At 41.8% G+C, this 21626-nt stretch overlaps 2 protein-coding genes across 3 annotated transcripts; one reads left to right on the forward strand and one right to left on the reverse strand.

Annotated features, from left to right (window-relative positions):
* Nucleotides 1-39: 39 nt before the first annotated feature.
* On the forward strand, nucleotides 40-10627 carry sec31b (SEC31 homolog B, COPII coat complex component). The gene is made up of 27 exons (XM_088439624.1): nucleotides 40-146; nucleotides 905-1002; nucleotides 1097-1220; nucleotides 1300-1495; nucleotides 1568-1663; nucleotides 2145-2285; nucleotides 2361-2503; nucleotides 2978-3077; nucleotides 3145-3306; nucleotides 3434-3586; nucleotides 3664-3894; nucleotides 3989-4063; nucleotides 4187-4279; nucleotides 4412-4529; nucleotides 4600-4778; nucleotides 4896-5022; nucleotides 5111-5256; nucleotides 5702-5875; nucleotides 5949-6077; nucleotides 6714-6885; nucleotides 6956-7348; nucleotides 7472-7510; nucleotides 7875-7933; nucleotides 8199-8324; nucleotides 8402-8521; nucleotides 9271-9342; nucleotides 9793-10627. The coding sequence occupies exons 2-27, from the start codon at nucleotides 924-926 to the stop codon at nucleotides 9970-9972; spliced, it is 3627 nt and encodes a 1208-aa protein (XP_088295750.1). The 5' UTR covers nucleotides 40-146; nucleotides 905-923; the 3' UTR covers nucleotides 9973-10627.
* A 2637-nt stretch (nucleotides 10628-13264) lies between these two features.
* On the reverse strand, nucleotides 13265-20881 carry scd (stearoyl-CoA desaturase (delta-9-desaturase)). 2 transcript variants are annotated; one of them, XM_088439105.1, is made up of 6 exons: nucleotides 20715-20881; nucleotides 20236-20521; nucleotides 17408-17538; nucleotides 17117-17322; nucleotides 15673-15905; nucleotides 13265-14742 (listed from the first exon to the last, which is right to left on the reverse strand). In XM_088439105.1, exons 2-6 carry the CDS (start codon nucleotides 20477-20479, stop codon nucleotides 14543-14545), a joined length of 1014 nt encoding a protein of 337 aa, XP_088295231.1. In that variant the 5' UTR covers nucleotides 20480-20521; nucleotides 20715-20881; the 3' UTR covers nucleotides 13265-14542. The 2 variants fall into 2 exon arrangements, with proteins under 2 accessions (XP_088295231.1, XP_088295230.1); XM_088439104.1 differs by lacking the exon at nucleotides 20715-20881 and having other exon boundaries at nucleotides 20236-20708.
* Between the last annotated feature and the right edge of the window lie 745 nt (nucleotides 20882-21626).

Genomic DNA, 21626 nt, shown 5'->3' on the forward strand with positions numbered 1-21626 from the left:
CTTTTAAAATGTTTCACGTCGGCCACCGTAGCTGAGTGACAACACAGCAGCATTTGCTTTGGACTCCGGCGGCTAACCTACTAGCTCGGCTGCGGCTAACATCAGCTCAGTACTTCGTGAGCTGTACGGCTGGCGTATAGACTGTTGTAAGTCATAGTCACACTAATTATTCGTGTATTTTGTTTGTGATTTTGAACGTTTTGGGGGCACAGGGTGAATTTTTTTTCTACTGCAAATGGAGCGACAATGGGTGTTGGCTGCTTAGCGCTGCTTGTCATTAGCCGCATAGGTTTAGCAGAGAATTATGAATGCGGCGACGGCGCTAGCTTGCAGCAAAAATACCCACTAAAAATGTGTGATTAGTTGAACGATTACGCCTTAAATTTATGTGTCTTATTCCATTGAATTGCGATAATTATCGGCTACTACTCTTGTGCGAAGCTAATGCTAGCCGCTAGCATGGATTTATATTGACTTTACCCAAGTGAAGGATTTATTCCCCACGTAGCGAGGCGGATTTCCGATAAATTTTCTATCCAGTGACAGAAATTACGCTCACCATTTACGACTTGTTGCTTTCTTATCAAATTTTGCGGGTATGTAAACGACTCGACAGTACATCCGCATTTACAAGGAATTATCTTAGCTGTCAAGGGTACGTGTCTGACTGATCATTATTGCTGGCAAAGTTCAACCATCATCAACGTAATGTGTGCGAATAAATGCAGTTAGTTTTTAATAGCACATAATAACCACATAAGCCCACGTTTTTTTCATGAACAAAAAATGTTAAAAATAAGACCCATGTGTTTTCTCCGCCCACACACACTCTTTACTATTTTTTATATATTGCTTTATAAACAAGTTTAGCTCTTTATGATTCTGTCTCATATTTCTGTCAAAGTGTTCAAAGGTAGCGGAAGATGAGGCTGAAGGAGATCCAGAGGACTGCCCAGCAGGCGTGGAGTCCGGCCGGACACCACCCCATCTGCTTGGCTTTAGGTACTTGAATAATCTTTTAAGAAAAATCGAGTGTTCACTTCTCTGCGGTTGTGTATTCTTATTGATCGTGCATGCTGTGATTTTTCTTCAACAGGCACATCGGCGCAGCAGCTGGATGCCTCGTTCAACACCACAGCAGCCTTGGAGATATTTGAACTGGATTTTGCTGACCCCTCTTTAGAAATGAAACTGAGAGGGTCACTATGCACGACCAACAGGTAAACTCAAAATAGTAAACTATCGTTTCTGGAAAAATATCAGTGACACAAGTGTGCTTTAATGACCAACTCTCCACAGGTTGCACAGTCTTGTGTGGGTTAATTTTGGGATGGGCGAGGATGCTGCAGGAGGAAGGCTGGTAGCAGGCAGCGAGAATGGCATTTTAACAGTTTATAACCCAGAGGCCATCGTAAACTCCGGTGCTGAAGCCACGGTCGGACAGTGCGAGAAGCATACAGGACCTGTGCGAGCGCTTGACTTCAACCCTTTTCAGGTTTGCTCTCCCATCAAATATGGCAATGCGTGTCTTTAAAGATTCTTTAATGCTCCTCTTGTTGTCCCTCAGAGTAATCTACTTGCATCTGGAGCGAATGATTCCGAGATATATATTTGGGATCTCAATAACTTCAGCAGTCCGATGACACCAGGAGCGAAAGCACAGGTGAAAATGCTTTTTCAAGGAGTATCAACTTGGGTTAATGTGACCCAGGTTCTAACGTAAACATTAATGATCTGTTAAGCTGCACACAAGTGGAATAAATAATTATAAATGGTTTTAAATCCAGGGGAAATCATTTTTACTTGACTGTTTTTAGGCTGCAAGCCTGCAACTAATGATTATTTTAACAATCGATTAAACTGTGGATAATTTTCTTTGATTAATCGGTGGGTCAGGTAGAAAAAAATATTTCCATTCCATTTTTTTTTCTTCAAAAACAAGCTATTTTCTTAACTTGACATTACATGAAGTTACAGTGACCAGTTTCCTTTTAATTATTCAAAGGCCGGTTTGGTCCACAATAGAAAATTAGCTAAAGTATGATTTGTTTTCCCAAAGTAAAAGCAGATGTTTGCAAATGTCTTTGTCATCTAACACAATAATCAGTCTACCTTACCACGTAAATTCTTTTTTCACTTTCAAGCCTGCGGAGGACATCAGTGTAGTGTCATGGAACCGGCAAGTGCAGCACATCCTGGCCTCAGCTAATCCCAGCGGCAAAGCCGTCGTGTGGGATCTGAGGAAGAACGAGCCCATCATCAAGATTAGCGACCACAGCAATCGGGTTCGTGGGCAGTCCGTATTTGAAAAGACCGTGCGGTTTTGCGGCTGGTTTAAAAACTTGTCTTGTGTTATGCAGATGCACTGTTCTGGGATGGTGTGGCATCCCGAGGTGGCCACTCAGTTGGTGCTGGCCTCCGAGGATGACCGCCTACCCGTTATTCAGATGTGGGACCTTCGTTTTGCCACGTCTCCTCTTAAAGTACTTGAGAATCACACACGGTAAGGCCAAAAATTAATTTCCTAAGTTATGTTTTTCAAATGACTAAATGCGCTCTTGTCATTTATAGATGTTCGATACCGCTTATTTTTTGGCTGATACCAGCGCGAGTACTCTACTCTTAAATAGTCAGTAATACTGCTACCAAGTATCAATACCACTGGTACTTTTGATCCATAAAAATTTCCCCAAAATCAATGACAGATATTTTAAAGAAAGATCTATATATCACAATTTATCATTTTCCTTTAAGGTTACACAAAGTAAATGGCAATTTTCCATTTTATTTTTCGATAACTATGCATTACTTACAGACATTGCATCTTAATGGCATGTATGCCTTTAGTTTCCGATTGTAAAATGTCCATGAAAATACCAATACTTCCAAATAAGGCCTGTTAATGATACTCGCTCATCCCTAGATCATCCCGAGACATCTTTTTTAAGTGACTAAATTCATTTTTGTCTTCCTAAAGTGGAATTTTGTCCGTCTCCTGGAGCCAGGCTGATTCTGAGCTCCTACTGAGCAGTGCTAAGGACAACCGCATTCTCTGCTGGAATCCAAACACTGCAGAGGTATGGGAACGTGTAATTGACTTCTCTTGCTTGGGTTATTAAGACAAACGCTTTTTTGCTTTGCTAGGTCATCTACGAGCTCCCTACAACAAACCAGTGGTGTTTTGACGTCCAGTGGTGTCCCAGGAATCCCGCCCTGCTTTCGGCTGCCTCATTTGATGGCAGGATCACAGTTTATTCTGTGATGGGCGGGAGCTTAAAGGCTCAGCAGCAAAGTACTGCTGATAAGGTAGAAGGCTCCATTCAGAAAATGTACCATGCTACAGTTTTCAAAAATGTTACTAAGACACTTTGAAAGTTTTTAGTATGCCTCCTTTAAACATTTTTTTTTTTTTGGACAATTATTTCTCCCCCAGATATCATCGTCATTTGACACAATGGATCCCTTTGGAACAGGGCAAGTGCTCCCTCCTCTGCAGGTTCCACAGCCTACAGTGCAGGACACCATTGTTCCCCCTCTGAAGAAGCCACCCAAGTGGGTGCGCAGGCCAGTGGGGGCTTCCTTTGCCGTAAGTGGAAAAGCACCGCAAATGCAAAGTTGTGCGTCATTGTCACCTCTCCCAATTCAACGTTTTCTTTCCCTCAGTTTGGCGGCAAGCTGATAACATTTGAGAATCCCAAGATGGCACCCGTGCAGAGCCCCCAGCCCATCCCCAGGCAGATATTTGTCAGCCAGGTCACCACGGAGACAGAATTCCTGCAACGATCCAGGGAGCTGCAGGTGGCGCTGCAATCGGGTTCTTTTAACAACTACTGCCAGGCTAAGATTCAGAGCGCCAAGTCGGAAGCCGAGCAGGACATATGGAAGTTCCTTCTGGTAGGTCATGTACATCCCTGCTATGATAAGACCCTAGAACACTCATAACTTACTCTTTGGGACTAATTGATTACTTTTTGGTGGTTTTAAACAGGTGAATTTTGAAGATGAGGCACGCATCAAATTCCTGCGACTTTTGGGTTTCAGCAAAGATGAACTGGAGATAAAGGTATGATGGGAGATACTGCAAGTGCGTCTGCACAAATGGAAATTGTAAACTCGCAAGGCCAGTGTTCAAAGAAATACCACAACACGGCTAATAAGTACGCACGCTGCTTTTATCTCAAAACAGATATCTAAATGCTTGGGAAAGAATTTTCAACCCAATGGACATGCTGTGGACGCTGAGGACCTGGCTAAAAAGATGCTGCAGCTCTCCACTGAGGTCTGTAACTCATTCTGTAGAGTACATTCGAAATACACAGCTTTGAATAATTGTTTTTAGTTTAATCAAAAATGTATGGAATAAAGCAAAATGGCTCCTTTTGATGTTTTCTTTCATTCATGTATTTCTTAGCGGTCTGAAGAAGCAGCCGGTGACCGTGAGGCCAGGACGCCAGGCTCCGTTTCACCCGCTGACTTTTTCAGCCAGAATTTGAAAGAAATCCCCAACTTTCAGATCCCCGTTTCGTCCGGTAAGTCCAAAAAAAAACCTTTGTGACCGCAACGAATGAGTGGCTGACGAGGAATGTTCTTGTTCATTAGACACGGACGGTTTGATAAGCCAGGCGCTGCTGGTGGGCAACTTTGAGGGCGCGGTGGATTTGTGTCTGAGCGACGGCCGCTATGCCGAAGCCATCCTGCTTTCCATCAGCGGTGGAGAAGAGCTGCTCAAAAAGACACAACAGAAATACCTGAGCAAGCAGAAGAACAGCATCTCCATGGTGAGGCATTGACATGAAATCAATTCAGGGCATGATCCAAACTTCACTGAGACATGCATTATTTATTTATTTATTTATTTATTTATTTATTTTTAACGGAAGCATTGCTTTTTGTAGCTTATATCGTCAGTGGTGACGCAGAACTGGAGAGACATCGTGCAAAGCTGTGAACTGGACAACTGGAAGGAGGCGCTCGCCGCTCTCCTCACCTATGCTCACCCAGAAGAATTCGCCCAGCTATGCGGTAAGATGACCCGACTTTTAAAAAATAAATACTGTAAGTACAACAGCACCTGTTCTTGATACGTTATGTAATTTGTATGCCGAGCTAGATACCCTGGGAGGTCGCTTGGAGCGAGGAGGGACGGAGAAACGTTGCCTGCAGGCATGCTTGTGTTACATCTGCTCCGGAAACATCGAGAGGCTTGTGGAGTGTTGGGCCTTGCACAGGGATTGCTCTTCTCCTCTTGGCCTGGAGGTAAAATGAGAAGAAAAAAAAACAAGTAGGGAAGTTGAAGAATAATGATGCTTTGTCATTAGAAATGAAATTCTTTTTTTTGTTCATTAATTTCCTCTTTTTATTCGGGCTGGAACTAATGACTACTTAAACAATGGATTGATATGTTGATTATTTTGTCAGTATAATCAATGAATTGGATTTAAAAAGTTTTTATTTATATCCTTTTATTTAAACAGATATGATGATTTTCTTAACAGGTTGGGTCCATCGTATGTTGGAAATTGTAAAACAATCAGCATTTTTGCCTGTTAAAACTAAAATTTATATATTTTTAATTCACATGGAGATTTTTTCTGTCATCATTAAATTGCTTAGTGTGCTCACTTGAGATGTCAATATTTTTTTTTCTAGACTTCAATATTAAGTGTGTTTTGTTTTTGTTTTTTGCCCTATTTTTTTTCAGGATCTGGTCGAGAAAGTCATGATGCTGCGCAAGTCGATTGAACGTCTGCGCAACAGCGAGGTGGCAGTGCAGAGCCCCGTCCTGGCCGAGAAGCTGACGTGCTACGCCGGCATCCTGGCCGCAGAGGGCAGCCTGGCCACCGCGATGGCCTACTTGCCGGATAATTCTGATCAAGTCAGGTTTCCACCTCATTCCCGCACGGGTTCAAACTTGACTTTATTAATTTGCGTGTGTTTTGTGTCACCAGCCGGGAATCACCATGCTGAGAAACAGACTGTTCCATGCTCAGGGAGAGGCCGCCGGCCCACAGCAACCTCCAAACACAGCCAAGTCGATGGCTTCTCCTCACGCTCCGACACAGAAAGCACAAATCATGGTATGGATTTGCTCCATCATTTTACGCCAGTCTGGACACTCCTACACATTTGAATTGTTTCAATTTCGCATTAGAAATTTAAGTTTTGAACTCTTGTTAATGCATGACTGTGAACTGAAAGTCTTTACTGGCCATAAAGGGTGATCCACATCATAAAAATGACTGAGAATATACCAAGATGTGCAAAGCTGTTATTAGGCAGGATAGGACCACTTTCTTAGCTATTTTTATCACTAAAATTTAATCATTTATCCCTGATTAATTTGATTGCTAAATTCTTTTTCATGTACAGTTACCTGATACCTTTAAAATCAGATTTGTCACATGCCCAAGGCTCAAATTTTCAGTTTTCTGGGTTTGGTCATGTGATGCTCGCAAGTTGAACTGAGATTAACATATTTTTATTTACCTAATTATACCTGAATAATATTTGTCATAATTTTTTAAAACATAATTTTTTATTCATGCATGACTTGTATACAAATCTACTAGCAATTACTGAACTTACTGAATTTAAATGATGAAAAACGCTTAATTTGGCAGGGGGTTTCAAACTTTTGACTAATACTATTTGTCCCTCAGAGGCAAATGGTACATGCATTGTACAAAAAGTATTTTTCTCTTTCCCAAATTAAGAATCAGTACCAACCCTCCCCCGCTGCTCATCATCAGCAGCCTCCCATACCAACATCAGCACTGTTCCAGCCTCAAGGTCCTCAGAGTAACTCTGGCCCAGGCCTGCCCCCCTCTTCGCATGGGCTGCCACCTTCAAACATGAGGCCTCCGTACCCGCAGCATCCGCCTCAAGGTGAGGCCAAAACTTGATTTGTCTGCCATATTCTAAATTTGCTACATTCAATTTTGTGCGCATCTTCAAGGTTTTGTTCCACATCAGCCATTCCAGCCGTCCCCCATGGGTGGACCCTCAGTCTTCTCTTCTCCAGGCCCCTCCATGCCAGCCGCAAGCTTGTCCGGACCCAAGCTGCAAAACTCGTCGTCGGCTCCCGGGGGCCTCCCCCCCATGCCCAGCCCCGGTGTCCCGCCGACGAGCTTCATGCCTTCTACATCCCTGCCGTCGGGCCCCGTGCCGTCCAGCTCCCAGCCCGGAGCCCCCGTCCCCATGTACCCCGGGGGGCTCCACAGCCAGGGCCCCTCGCCCCCCATGACAACCGGTCCCTATGCCCCTCTTGGATCCGGCTACCCGCAAGGTGGCCCCGGGGCACCGGCCGCGAAGCCCTTTGCTGCACAAGGCGTAGCTCCTCCACCTGCAGGTTTGTGCTACGATACTCACTTTAGCTTCCGTCTTTCTCTCCTCTCACGTCTGCTGACATTATGTATGCATCATCAGACATTGGTTATGTTACACTCAGCTGTGCTCCTCATGTGAATTGCAGGATTCTTTCCTTGGCTGAATACCCAGTCTGACCCACAAGGTGACAGTGTTAGCAATGCATTTGGATTAAGAGCTCAAGTGAAACCAGAAAAATAGAAACCCGTCTGATATTGTGCTATAATCAAGTCGTCATTGATGAATTTTGCATTGGAAAAGCTCTATTTTTCTGGGCACCTATCGTATGGTTGTTGCTTATTGCTTTTGCTGCTGGAATTATTATTTTAATAATGGGACAATAAGTGTGAGTTGAAACAGTCCAAAGCAGCTCCTCGATTGCTTTTGGGTGATTATCAAGCAGTTGCGCTTCTTGTCGGCTTATTTGCTTCTTTATTGCTTCTTTTATTGTTTTTCCCCCCCAAATTAATCTGTTCTTTAGCTCAACATCATTTTTGTTTTTGATTTAGCATCCCAAGAAGGCTGGAATGATCCACCGGCTGTACGAGGGGGACCCAGAAAGAAGAAGGTATTCCTATTGTCTAAGATTACAGCATCATACCATTAACTCATTAACTACCATTAACGTCAATGTCTACTAATAAGAAATAAGGTAACTCGTTCACTGCGATTGGATGTGTGAGTCAAAAATCATTTTTACTAGGCAGTCAGTGAATGAGTGAACAGAAAGTAGTTGTGCCTTTTACACGGAACACAGCAAAAAGCGGGAATTGCTGCATTAAGCGCATGATTTGAAATGGGCACAGTTTTTCATAGCGCCATGTTTGAAACAGGTTCCTGACAATTACACTCCACCTGCCCCCATCACCGCCCCCGTGATGGGTTTCCCAGTTGAGGCCCCTCAACCACACAACAATGCCCAGGTGCCCCCCGGAGCCCCCCAGGAGCCCAGCATGCAGGTCAGTGTCTCACAAAGTCTCCTGCAGCTAAGCCGATGATTGCACCTCACCGTGCTTTTGTTCCTACACTCGCTCAGCTCCTCCAGCAGCTCCCAGCGGAGCGGGTGGAGCAAAAGGAGATCCCCGCCGAGCACATGGTGCTCAAATCCACCTTTGACAGTCTGGTGCAGCGCTGCCAGCTCGCAGCCGGAGACCCGGTAAGTCACAAATTGTTTTGCGTTGTATAATAGAGCTGCAGCGATTAATCGACAAGTCATCCATTACCAATGTAATTGATAATTGGTTCTGAAAATTGTTTCAGAATTACACTTTTGCAACTATACATATTCTCACGTTTCTGTAGTTTTCTTTTAAAGCTGTCTTACAGTCTTTGTTTTGAATGAAAATAAAACATGATGATTAATTCCCAATCTGATAGTTTGACAATGCATTTAGGGTATTTTAAAAAAAACATTTATATCCGATACATATATATTTTAATACAAGGTATTTATAGTTTAAGATTATTTGGTCCTGTTGACAATTACAATTTAAGAAAATAAGCAAACATTTGATTTCATTTTTTGCGCCACTCCCAAGCAGTTAAAAACTAGGTGCTCAACCCCGATTTCCAATCTAGGCCTCGGTCCAGCCACATAAATGATAATTATATAAATTTTCTACCTCGGTCAGTTTGAAATTCAGTCCTATTTTTCACTATTAGATGGAAATGAAAACATTTTTCTTTTTAATCTGATTCATCAGTCTACCAACAAAACAGCTTTTTGACTTGACAATAAATCATCTTCAGGAAAAATTTGACACAAAAAAAACACATAATACTGAGGGAAAATTGTTTGGTTCGAATACTAGTTAACGCTAATTTTGAATAGCAAGCAGTCATTTGACTGAGTTTTTAGTAGTTGGATTATGTTCAACTCGAATGTCAACATACTTCTCCTTACAGCAAACAAAAAGGAAGCTCGACGATGCAGCCAAGCGTTTGGGATGCCTTTATGACAAACTGAGGGAGCAATCGGTAAGGAAATGTTTCTTGTAAAGTCGTGTCACTCATTCCTACACATTGTCATTACAAAATTGCCTTTGTAGTAGTTAGTGAACTCGAAAGAATTGAGACGAAATAAGTGCGCAAAGGAGGCTTGAAAAGCTAGTCCATTTATTTAGCAATTTTCAAATGTAAAAAAATCACGTTTTGCTTAGAATTGATTCAGGAACAATTATTTGTCCTGCACTATTTTTCCATTTGCTGTCAACTGAAAATGACTTCACATGCGCCAACACTTGGATAACAGCCAATCATGGCTCGCCACTTGGTCATGTGATGTTCACAAGCTCAGCTGCGATTGGTCATTAGCTTCGCCTTCAGCACATAGTTTCTTCAAATTAGTTATAGAAAAAAATGCTGAAAATGGGAGGAAAAGAGGGTGGGGGTCTCCTCACGCTCTTAACGTTTTGGCTCCCCCTTCAGCTCTCCCCCAACATCCTGAACGGCTTGCACGAGATCGGCCGCTGCGTGGCCAGCCAGCATTACCAGCGCGGCCTGGAGGTCCACACCCTGGTGGTGAGCAGCAGCAACTTCAGCGAGATCTCCGCCTTCATGCCCATCCTCAAAGTTGTCATGACCATCGCCAACAAGCTGGGCGTCTGAGCCTCCGCGTTCAAACGAGACGATATTTATTTCCTTTTCTTACGTAAGCGGTCCGCGGTCTCCATCCGCACCGAGAGGCGGGTCGGATGAATGTATCCCGAAAGTCGCGGCGGCATAAAAACGCCACTCGATGTACAAGCAAAACATTCGTGTGCTTGAGTGCGTTTTTGTAGTTGGCGGGTGCTTTTATAGTCAATCGGCAAGCCAGGCTAGGTGGGACATGTATAAAAAAAAAAAAAAGTCATGAGAAATTCAGTAACAGTGCGTGTATCCTTTCATCAAATGTGCCATCATCTTTTCCAACCCGCTCGGTCTGTTTTTTAGCAGCGTATGAATGACGGGAATATTCCTTTCGTTCAACATTGCTGCTTTAATCTCCGCTTGGCCGTGTCTTCTCTTTTTCTTTTAAGCATTCGTACAGTAGATGGCAGAGTTGGAAAGCAGTGTACAGTATATTCGTTCGGTGTGATTGTGAAGCAGAAGGCAGGGAAGTGCCTCCGTGTGGGAGTGCGTGTGTATGTGTGTGTGTGTGTGTGTGTGTGTGTGTGCTCATTTTTGGTTGCACAAATGTTTATACAGTACAACAATCCATGTCACTTATTTAACTCCTGAGAGTTTTTCGCCCTCTTTTCAAATAAAATGTACCTTCTTCACATTCAAGGCTTATCACTCTTCATTCTTGCACCAAACAAGTCATTTTCATTTCATATTATTTGAGGATCGAAAACACCATTTTTGCAGAGGAAAATCACCCATGTTTTCTTTGTCGAAGGAACCCTATATGACAAAAAAAATACACAATGTCGTAACTGGATTTTATTAAATATTGCCATGAAAGTTCAATTAAATAATGCAAATGCTCTATTATAATTAAATAACTGATAAAACTATAGCACAATTTGAATTACATTTGCTATTAAAAAATGTGAAAAAATATGAAAATTATAAATGCATAAATCTAAGTTTTACTTTTAAAATTTTTATTCATTTTTTTAAATAGTTTTTTTAAATTATTGTTTTAAACAATATTATTTTTACATTTAAAAAAAAGTCATAATGAAACCTATCAATAAACTAAAATATATAAATAAATGATAGTTTTATTTGTATTTTTTGTGGAAAGTGTTATGACTATAAAGCAACATGGTAAGTCATGTTTGATTTACATTATTTGCATTTTTATAATAATATTCAACTTATGAATAATGTCAATTTTATTTTGCATTCTATAAACAATTGCGTTGAACCTAAAACAATTATTTGTCAAAAAAGGGATCGATCCAATATTTGGGTCAGTTTGACCTAACCTTGTTTTGCTCAAAATGACCCCAAAATGGGTCTCTTTGTACAGGCCAATCCAAAATTGGTTCGCTTTGTACAAAAAAAAAAAAAAAAAAATCAGGATCTTGGATTGAATTGACCCAAATTCAATTGGGTCATTTTTAATCCATCTGTATCCATAAGTAAACCCATTTTGGCATTAACTTCACTCCATTAAAAACGCATATTTGATGTTTACTATATATGGACCATTTGGTTTTCTCTTTCCAAACACTCTGTCATCGTGCGTCCCACATTCCTTGAAGGCACCTCAGTGCACCACCTGCCGGATGGCAAACCGTGCTGCCTTCGAGGACTTGTTACATAACAGTGCGCTTCAAGCACGTTGACACAGAGGTGCGCCGCCACCATTGGCGAGCGGGCGATCATAAGTCAGGAACTCATTGCTGATTGGCTGTTTGCAGTCAGACGCTGCGAGCGACGGTGTTAGTCTGTTCATTTTGGTTGGGTTGAACTTCAGTAACCTCCAGTCATGCAGGCGTGGTGTTGGGGGTTAATATTCCCAAACATCACGCCACACACAGCAGCGGCTTGACTCATACTTCTCCTATGCCGCAAGTGCTCAAGTTTAAACTGAGAACAGGGTCGTCGTATTCAAAAGAAAACAAATGCATAATTCTACAAATCATAACGTCAGTCTAAGCAGACAATGATCATATCCCGAATCTGGTCGACTAAATTGTATCCTTTTCCAAATTCCAAAACTGATGCGGCCCATCTGTCCTTGAGCACCAAAGTTTCGCCTGTTCAGATGCGATTTTTTTTACAGTACAAGGACGTTATTCATCCGTCTATTAGGGTTGATGCAATGTTACAATGTGTGCCCTCCTGCATGCGCGTAGGCCTCCCCCACTCACATTCCTCTCTGCCCTGTGCAAAACCATCAATGCCATTTTTAGATTTCTTCCATTACTGGCAAAGCAGAGCATTAAAGTCACCATGCAAATACAGTATACTTCCAAGTAGACTTTGTGCAGCCTATTAATTTTATTTAAAGTCAACCGATAGTTGCTAAACAGATTAAAGCAGGCTGTATTTTGTAGTTACCGTATTTTCCACACTAAAAGGCGCACCTAAAAGCCTTCATTTTTTTTAAAAGCTGATGGTGCGCCTTATAATCCGGTGCGCCTTATAATCCGGTGCGCCTTATATATGGATCGATATTGGGGTTGGGATTGGTAGATGGGGAATGAACTGATGAAGTAAGCTTCACCCGTTTCTTTTGTGTGTTTACAGTTGAACAAGGTTAGTCATATTGAACAAGGTTGGTCATATTGACATTGAGTTCTATTTCGCCCCTCCAGACCGCCAGAGGCGGTGCTAAAAGCACGGAATAAGCCTTTGTGCAAGCGCAAGACGAGAATGCGTACCAACAACGTCATGTGTATGACACCGCTATTATGCTATTGAGAGTTTAGAGTTATTGAATTATTACTTTTGAGAATTACTATATTGTGATTGAAAAAGTTGTAAAATGTCATTGCGATTGCACTTTATAATCCGGTGCCTTATATATGGAAAAAGTTTTAAAATATGTCATTGAGGGTGCGCCTTATAATCCAGTGCGCCTTATAGTGCGGAAAATACTGTCATTATTTTTCCATTCGATGCACCTTTTTTCATTGGCATTTACTGAAAATGGAATCGCTTCTCAAGGCTTCTGTCACAACCAATCATGGCTCACCTGTTTTCTGTATTAGGTCATGTGACATTCAAGCTGAGCTGTGAATGGTCTTGACCACAGCTTTGAGTAGCCATTTTCATTTGAAAGTGTTATTTGAAAACATACGTGTGTGTGTGTGTGTGTGTATGTGTGTGTGTGTATATATATATATATATATATATATATATATATATATATATATATATATATATATATATATATATATATATATATATATGTGTATATATATTTGCGTTTTAAAACGATTAACACACAAATAAGAATGACTGGTCTTGAAAATATTGTGAACTTTATTTCCGAACTGAGCAGTTTGACAAAACATTTCAAGACTTCCAACCTTTTTGCGATCTTTCTAGTCGCTTTTGGCGCGACGTTAATTTGGGGAGTGCTGCTTGTACAGCGTATGTCATCGCTAACCAGTTGGCACATTCTTCGGATGAGAGATGTGGAGGGGAGTTTTTTTTTTTTTAAACGGCATTTGATACAAGTAGAAACCTTTGCGGTTTGTGTTAACTTAATAGTTACTTAAATTACATTACCAACTATGCCTCTGTAAACATGGACCTTGGTTTAATTGTATTGGATTTTTGTTGGGGCAGAGTGGATGACCATCAGGAATGGATTCAAGTCATAAGGCATTTGGTATTTTCCTGACTTTTTTAAAGGGGGGGGGATGGGTGACAACAAACTAAACCGGTGCTCCAATTCCAGACGGAAAAAGCAGATTTCAAAGGCTAGCGGTTCATTTTCCAAGCGACGCTCTTTCAACCGGAACCAAAGCGAATGTAACAATAAATACATAAATAAGATCGTACAAGCGTTCTTTGAAAGCTGACACTTGAAAAGGGGGGTCAAGGTTCTCGCCGATAACACGTTCGGGGTACCATCATCCTCATCATGCATGGATGGCCACATGGTCACATGACCCGGCTGCTACATGGATGTTGCATAAAACGCGAGAGAGGAAGCGAAGCCACGGACGCCACGAGAATATCCAAAAAACGTCCACAAAGCCCACTGAAAACAAATCAAAATTGGCACTAGATAAACGGCTTTATCGTTCAATTTCACGACAAAACAAACCATTCTGGTTTAGTCGTCGTCACCAGACAACGATTATCAGGTCAAACGTTCGGATTGTCGTTTTTTTTATTTCAACGACGCTAATGACCTTTAAACAAGTTAAACAAGTGGCTACATGAGCGACCTTTGAATACATAGCATTTCTTTTTTCAAAATTAATTCACTTCAAATTCAAAACACTTTTGCTGAAGACCTAAGCCCCATTGAACATTGGAAGGCCGAGCGCTTAGCAAGTATGTGTTTGGGATTTTTTTTGTTTCATTTCTAAATCGGCTTTACAAATTTTAGTTACAGCTACGAAAAACCACAAAAACAAGCAAAACTGTGGTCGCGGCCCACCGCGGAGCCGTCAAAACTCCACGTGGTGTATGAAGAGATGAAACGCTGTCAAAAAAATGACTCGTGGAGGTTGTTTTATTTTCCGTTTCAAGCTCGGCGAGGTCAGGGCGGCCCGTTTGCAGTTTAGCCACTGCGGTAGCTGCCGTCGCCCGTGCGCTGCGCTCGCGCCAGCACCGTTTCGTGGGACACCCGCTTTCGGTCCTTGGCGAGGCCCAGCAAGCACATCAAGTCGATGAAACAGGTCGTCAGGTTCAACTTGCAGCCGAACTCGCTGGTGGCATAGTCGTAGGGAAAAGTGTGGTGGTAGTTGTGGAATCCTTCGCCTGGACAAAAACACAAGAAATCGTGTGTGGGACGTCTTAATTTGGGAACCCTGAAAAGCATTCACCAAATCTGGGCAGTTTGCCGGTACTGACGGACCGACCATCATATTAGATTTCGTCAATCATTTTAATCCATAGTTGTAATCGTCACCGCCTGTGTCACCATTAACGGTTGAATTATGCCCTCTAAATTTCTGGGGAATACAGAGTACGTGTTCTTAAATGTATTGGACTGATTATCTTTCTCCTCAATGAAGGTCGCTGGGATGTTTTCAATGTCAATAGTTGTGCTGCATTTCAGAGTCATGTTACATGTAAAAAGTCAAGTATTAGAAATGTGTGTTGTTTTGCTTTTTATGTCTGATTTGAATGAATAAATCGCTTGCAAATAGTTGAGCAAAAAGTCATGTTTAGAACTAAGTATTAGAAATGTTTGTGTTCTTTTGTTATTATTTCTGATTTGAATGAATAAATCGCTTGCAAATAGTTGAACAAAGTATTCTGGGATGCGGGCAAAGAAGCGACATGATTTCAGTAACCAGTGGGCACATTGCAAAGAGACAATCCCATTCTGATTGGCTCATAGCCAGAAAATCCTAGTTAGACGGTAATCTCGGCAAAACCTTGCTTTTTACTTGTGACAGATATCTATCGCACATTATTTTGTTTTATGTTCCCGTTTCTTTTTCTTATACACCCTAGTGGCTGTGATTGCTTATTGCAGTCTAGTGCCGAGGCGATAGGCATCGTGTGATTGGTTATTTTGACTTACGCTTATCTACATGAATTACGATGATGAAGGGAGTGAGCGACGAACCAACAATAACAATTCTCATCTTGAAAAAAAAAAAAACGCCTGACCGATTATGACAACAACAAAAAAAAAGGAAAATGGCATTCACACAATCGCCCGCTTGCGTCATGTCATACCTATAGCGCTGAACGTGACAAACTTGTTCTCCCGGGGATTGATGTTGTGGTCGTACGGCCTATTGCCCCACATGTGCGCGGCGCTGTTGACCAGCCAGGTGGCGTTGAGCACCAAGGTGTAGCGCAGCAGCGCCGGCACGAAGTAGGCCACCCACAGGGACTCGTCCCAAAAGTACCAAGGCACGAACATGGGCACTAAGAAGCACATCAGCAGCACCGACAGCTTGTAGTGTCTGTTAGGAAGGAACGGCACAGGGTGGCGTGGATATTCTTCGTGTGGAAAGGAGGGATCACAGTTACCTTTGTGGCTCATGCCATTATGCTTGAATTATCTTGTCAAACCAGACTAGTACCATATAGCTTCAGTTTATTTGTGTGGTTAATCCACCCTTTTACAAAGCACCTTACATACAGAATGTGGCAAGAATCTAAACTGTCAAAATCAGAGGAAGTCCAGCTCCGTTTTCCATGTTTTACTTCAACCAACACACCTGATTCAAACGATCGCGCTCGGCGTAAGGCGTGTTGGTCGAAGGGAAACATCGAGACCCGACTTGGGCGCCCCTGGTCTAACTGGTTGTTCTACTTGTTAACATCCAAATCCGTGATATCTAAAATTCGATGTTTAATGTTTTAAAATGCGCCGCGATTGTCAATAGACCGCAGCAGATGACAAAACCAGTTTCATTTAATGATATTACATCATTTACCCCAAGCATTTTAAAACCAAAACGCTTAGTTAGCCATTCAGTCCGCTACATTAATGCTAATAGTATCTTTAAACGACGATGGATTAACATTGTGCAGCAGTATGTACTGTATGTCAGTACGCAGTCATATGTTCTTTATCCTCTGTGTAGAACAACCCATATTACTGCATCAGAATTAGCCGTTCCAAAATCAAAACATTTGCATAGCTCAGCCATTCATTTGACACCGCTGAACTCTTTCAGTGCCAAGCGTTATTGAAAAAGTAAACCTCTAGAGGGCCAGTATTTTTCACTTCGCATTTTCACTCAATTTTCAAGGTCAACAGAATATTGTGTGCTATGTCTATATAATTATGTCAGCTCCTCTGCATAAAAAACGTATTTGCCTAGAATTGGGTTATTTATTATTATTACGGTTAAATAAAAGATAATACTCGTCTATGGCACTGAATGAGTTAAATTTTCCACAGGCATACATTCTTTATCCTCGTATAGCACAGCTCATATTCAAATCAAAACACTTTTAACATAGTTAAGCTATCCATTAAAGTGTTTAAGTCTTCCTATTAACGCATGAGATAAAATACTCATTTATAAAAACATAAAATGTCCCCAAATCAAAAACGGCCCCAAAAAATGTTTGAAAAAATAACTAGTTCCAAATTTTCTGAAATGAAATCTATCACCAGCAAGCCCCAAAACAGCCGAACCTTTGTCAATTGCGGCGTACTCACTTCCTCTGAAACATCACCACCTTGTCGGCCAGCAGGTCGTGAAGCTCCAGCTTGCGTCCCTTTTCGATGACGTCGGGATGTTTGCGCACCAGCAGCCAACCGATATGGGCGAAGAAGAAGCCGCGCACGGCGTTATGCGGGTCGGCGTCCGTCTCGGAGTACTTGTGATGGACCCTGTGGTCACGAGCCCATTCGTAGATGTCGTTCTGCCGGAAATCAATTCAGGATAATACGTTTAAGATAAGTGGCTGAATCTTGATAGGATCAATGCAATTTTTTTTTTTTAGGTACCTGAAAGGACATGGAGTTGGCCACGCCCAGGAAGATCCTTAAAGGTAGAGTGGCCTTGTAGGACCTGTGACTCCACAGGCGATGAGCGCCTGCCGTCACTCCTAAAGCACTTATTATAAAGCAAAGTGCAGCTGCAAAGAGACAAAACGCACATTTACCCCTTATGCCACAGGTGTGGAACTCCAGTCCTCGAGGGCCGGTATCCTACATGTTTTCAAACCTTTTCCCTCAAAAACACCTGATTCAAATGATTGGGATCGTGTGGAAGCTCCTGCAGAGCTTGCTAATGAGCTAATCATTTGAACCAGGTGTGATGGGGAAAGAAAACCGAAAAACACGCAGGATGCCGGCCTTCGAGGACTGGAGTTCGACACTTATGCCTTATGCGGTACTTTGTCCATTTTTGGGACAAATTCGTCCACATTCTACTCGCACTATTTTAGCCAATTGCACTTTCGTGGACGTTTGACCACTAAGTTGGTCGTGCCGTTTCCATCTTTGACACGTCACCATATGGGTGAAATTTCAGCTCCCTGGTGTCTTCTTTCAATTCTTAACCTCTGATGTAAAACGCCTTTGAAGTCACGCTCAAAGGATTGGACAATTATGAACATCTTAGGCGAGCCGTTGTTGCTATTTGCCGCAGGTCTCGTAAGCTTTCTTTAAAGCCGTGTTTCACATGCAAGCGAAAAATCGGCGAGTCAAGGCATGTTACACACTAGTGCGACCTTAGTCATAGAGTAGCACATGATCAGTGACCAACAGCATCTTATTTATTTATTCACACGCATCTTACGCAATGTACGCGTGGACATTTATCCGGGTACAGCTGGACAATGAATCCTTTTCATCTATTATCTCCCCTAACCGTTAAAAAAAGCAATTACCGATTAATTCCTGCTAAGAAAGCGTAAACGGAACATTTACGCCTTGTTTCATGTGTCGTAAGAAAGGAAGAAGTTTGCCCAACAAATCGTTTCCAAATTTATTATCTCAAAAGCAGTTATTTAACCGTCTTGTATAATTATGACGCGGGGTATGTGCAGCCGAGCCGCAAATTTTTCCAGCCGCTCATTACTCTTTGACCGATATGGTTAAGCTTATTTTATGATGGGCAATAATTAACGATTGTGTAAATTTGTGAAGGATCCGTACACTAAAGGGACAATTTTCCAAGTGAAACCTTTTTTAAAGGGAGAACGTATAAGATTTAGACCGTTTTTCATTACAAACAGCAGGAGGTGATGCATTTACTGTCATCTGTAGCTATAACAAACAAGGCAGCCTCCAGAGGAGTGCCACCCCCCCATGTAATATCATTTAATAATAACTACACCTACGATTATAATTAAAAATACTGTTGATTGTTATGAACGCATTAATTTGCAAGTTTTTCAAATGTTTAATCAATTTATTCCTTTTTAATTAAAAACGGGCTAAATCTTACGCACTGCCCCTTTAAGGAGAGAAAAGCTACATTTAGGCTAAACACTACAAGTTTCACCACTCTTGTGAATTTAAAAAAAAAGTGACATTGCTAAAGGCCCCCTCATTTGCCATCAAAATTCGAAAATAAACTTAAAAGTACAGTATGTTTATTTCAATAACCTGGGAAATCAATTAATTGCAATTTCCACAATTTCTTCACTATAACTCACATTTACACTTGAATTACTATTAAGAAATTGTTTAGGATGACCTGTTTGACCCCAGCCGGAACAATCGAATTCAAGGTTTAACTTTCTTATGGGTAAGGTTGCGCATCCTTTACCATGAATCTAAAAAAAATCCTTACACAAGGTGCAAGCCTTTGACAAAATGTAAAGTTAATCTGCACAGAATACAAAGGAAAATAAAATAAACTCATGCACTATACTATAGCATTTACGGGGGTGTGCTAACTTTTTCCTGAGGGCCGCATACAGAAAAAAAGGAAGCCATAAGCGCCACCTTTTTGTGTTTTAAACTTTAATCAGTAAAAATCAAGCAAGCAAGCACTGTTTATAATAAAAAATTGTTCATTATACATTTTAAAATAGCATTGCGGGCCATGTCAAAATGTATTTTTCATATATGTCATGGGCTGCCAACAAGTGGATAGTGGGCCATAAATAGCCCTCAGGCTTTAGTTTGGACACCACTGATTTTGGGCTACTTTGTATGATGTGTTCTATGGGAACTTGAAAGGCGACGTTTGGTCCCGTTTCAGTTACCCCCCCCCCCCCCCCCCCCCCCCCACAGGAAATAAAGAAACTTGGAATTAATCTATTCCACTTATCACCATAAAAGTAAAAAAAAAAAAAAAAACATGTTAGTTTTGTCAATGCGTTTTTAATCTTTAAGAAATTATTAAAATTGGAATTAGGCTGTTCTGGGGTCAAACTGTTGCAATAAATCAATTATTGTTAATGCAATAGTGTTTAAGTCGGGAGTGCGTTTTGACGGATTGATTCCACATTTCTAATCCATCGACCGATGACTGATGTCCACCATTTTTTTTGACATTGAAGTTAAGTGTTCAAAGACGCTTTGGATTTGTATGCCAATCAAGACCACCGTTTGACCGGGAACATCCATTTCAAATTTCCAACACGGTCAAGACAATTATCGGTGGCCCCCTCTAAAATTCCCACCGAACTACAAAGCATCCTAAGACGTTTTATTTTAGCGCACATGATGACGTTTGACATCCTTTAATGGGGTGCCTCAAATCATGCAACTCGGTTCCATTAAAGCGAGTGTTATCCCCTACATGGGACGTGCCTATGTTCGGAATGGCCGATTGTGTGAATAAACAAGAGGCCATATGGGACAGTAGTGCAACTTACACCAAAGCAGCGTGGCGAGCGAGGCGGAGGGGACGAGCAGCACGCCGTACAGGGCACCTATATGCAACAGGCTCATGAGGATGACGTTCCTCCATACGATGATCCTCGGCGGCTTGGGGCCTTGCTTTTCCTCGTACGAGTGGTCGAACGCGTCTTCCCTGCAGGAGGCCTCCATCGGAGAGCCATTGCCGGATGCAGGTTGTTGTTGCTGCGGATTCTGTTTTTGCTTCTCCGCCTCCGTCATCGCGGTGCTGACTGTCTTGTCTGCTTTGGCCGGGTAAACGCTCTTCAGCGCCGTGGGTGACAAAAAAAAATACACAACGGAGACAACGGTTAGGATGTTTGCTAGTCCGATGGAGGAAAAGAGGCGAGTGATACACGGTGATGCTCGGGCCACTAGGAAGCGTTGCGTAACGTCGATGTGACAGACTCCTTGGAAATGAAGGAGCGGGGGCAGCGGAAAAGAATGAGCGACTCACCGAAGGCGGGATTAAAGAGGCCTTTATAGCTGTGATATCCGGCCGTTGGCGTTGTTGTAAACTGAAAATAAAAGAGATGAAGAGAGAAGTGTCGCATCAAAACCTAAAGAGATGGGGAAACGCGAGGTGCTTCGGCGGCTCCCCGGCCAATCGAAGCGCAGCTCCCGCCCACTTGCCGGCCTCCTATTGGCTAGCGGCCCATCTGCTGTTTGCCACCTCTTCTTCGCTCTCCATCCAGATGTGTGATTATTAGCCCCCCCCCCCCCCCCCCTTTTTTTTTCATCCCCTCCCACACGCACCTATGTCCGGCACCAACACACGCATGTGGAATTAAAATGATTACGTCACAAGAACGGAGTTTAATGTGAACCTATTTAACCCATTTAAATTAGGAACCCCTCGAGCAAACGCCCATGCATATCGACGTACAAGTTTGGTATACCGGCACGATCCAATCAGATTTTAAATTAAATATTTAGTTTAAAAAAGTTAGTTTTTAATTAGTGTTTTTTTATACATATTTTATTCATTATTATTTGCATTTTAAGTAACATGTATCTGTTGATACAGCGCGTGTGATTATTAGTGTAGACAAATGCATTGCTCATATCTTTTCGGAGTATTTACAGCGTTTATATTGTATGATGTATTATTTGTGTTCAGAGTCAATTAAGCGTAGTTCGGAATATGTTTAATTTTGACTATTAATTTTATAATTGTGTCAAGTTTTATTTTATATTTTGTAATTATTTTATTTACTTGTAAGGATCCTTATTTTTGTTTATTCATATTTTAAAAAATATTGTCTTTGGGAGTTCTTTACTTTTTTGAATGGATGGAAATTTCTTCCTGTGCTTGTGTGGGCTTTCTTACACCGGCTTCCTTGAACATTAAAAGAAAAAGTCTGCAGGC

Source organism: Hippichthys cyanospilos, chromosome 17, assembly GCF_059441005.1.
Source record: "Hippichthys cyanospilos isolate Australia breed blue-spotted pipefish chromosome 17, RoL_Hcya_1.0, whole genome shotgun sequence".
NCBI classification, from domain to species: domain Eukaryota; kingdom Metazoa; phylum Chordata; class Actinopteri; order Syngnathiformes; family Syngnathidae; genus Hippichthys; species Hippichthys cyanospilos.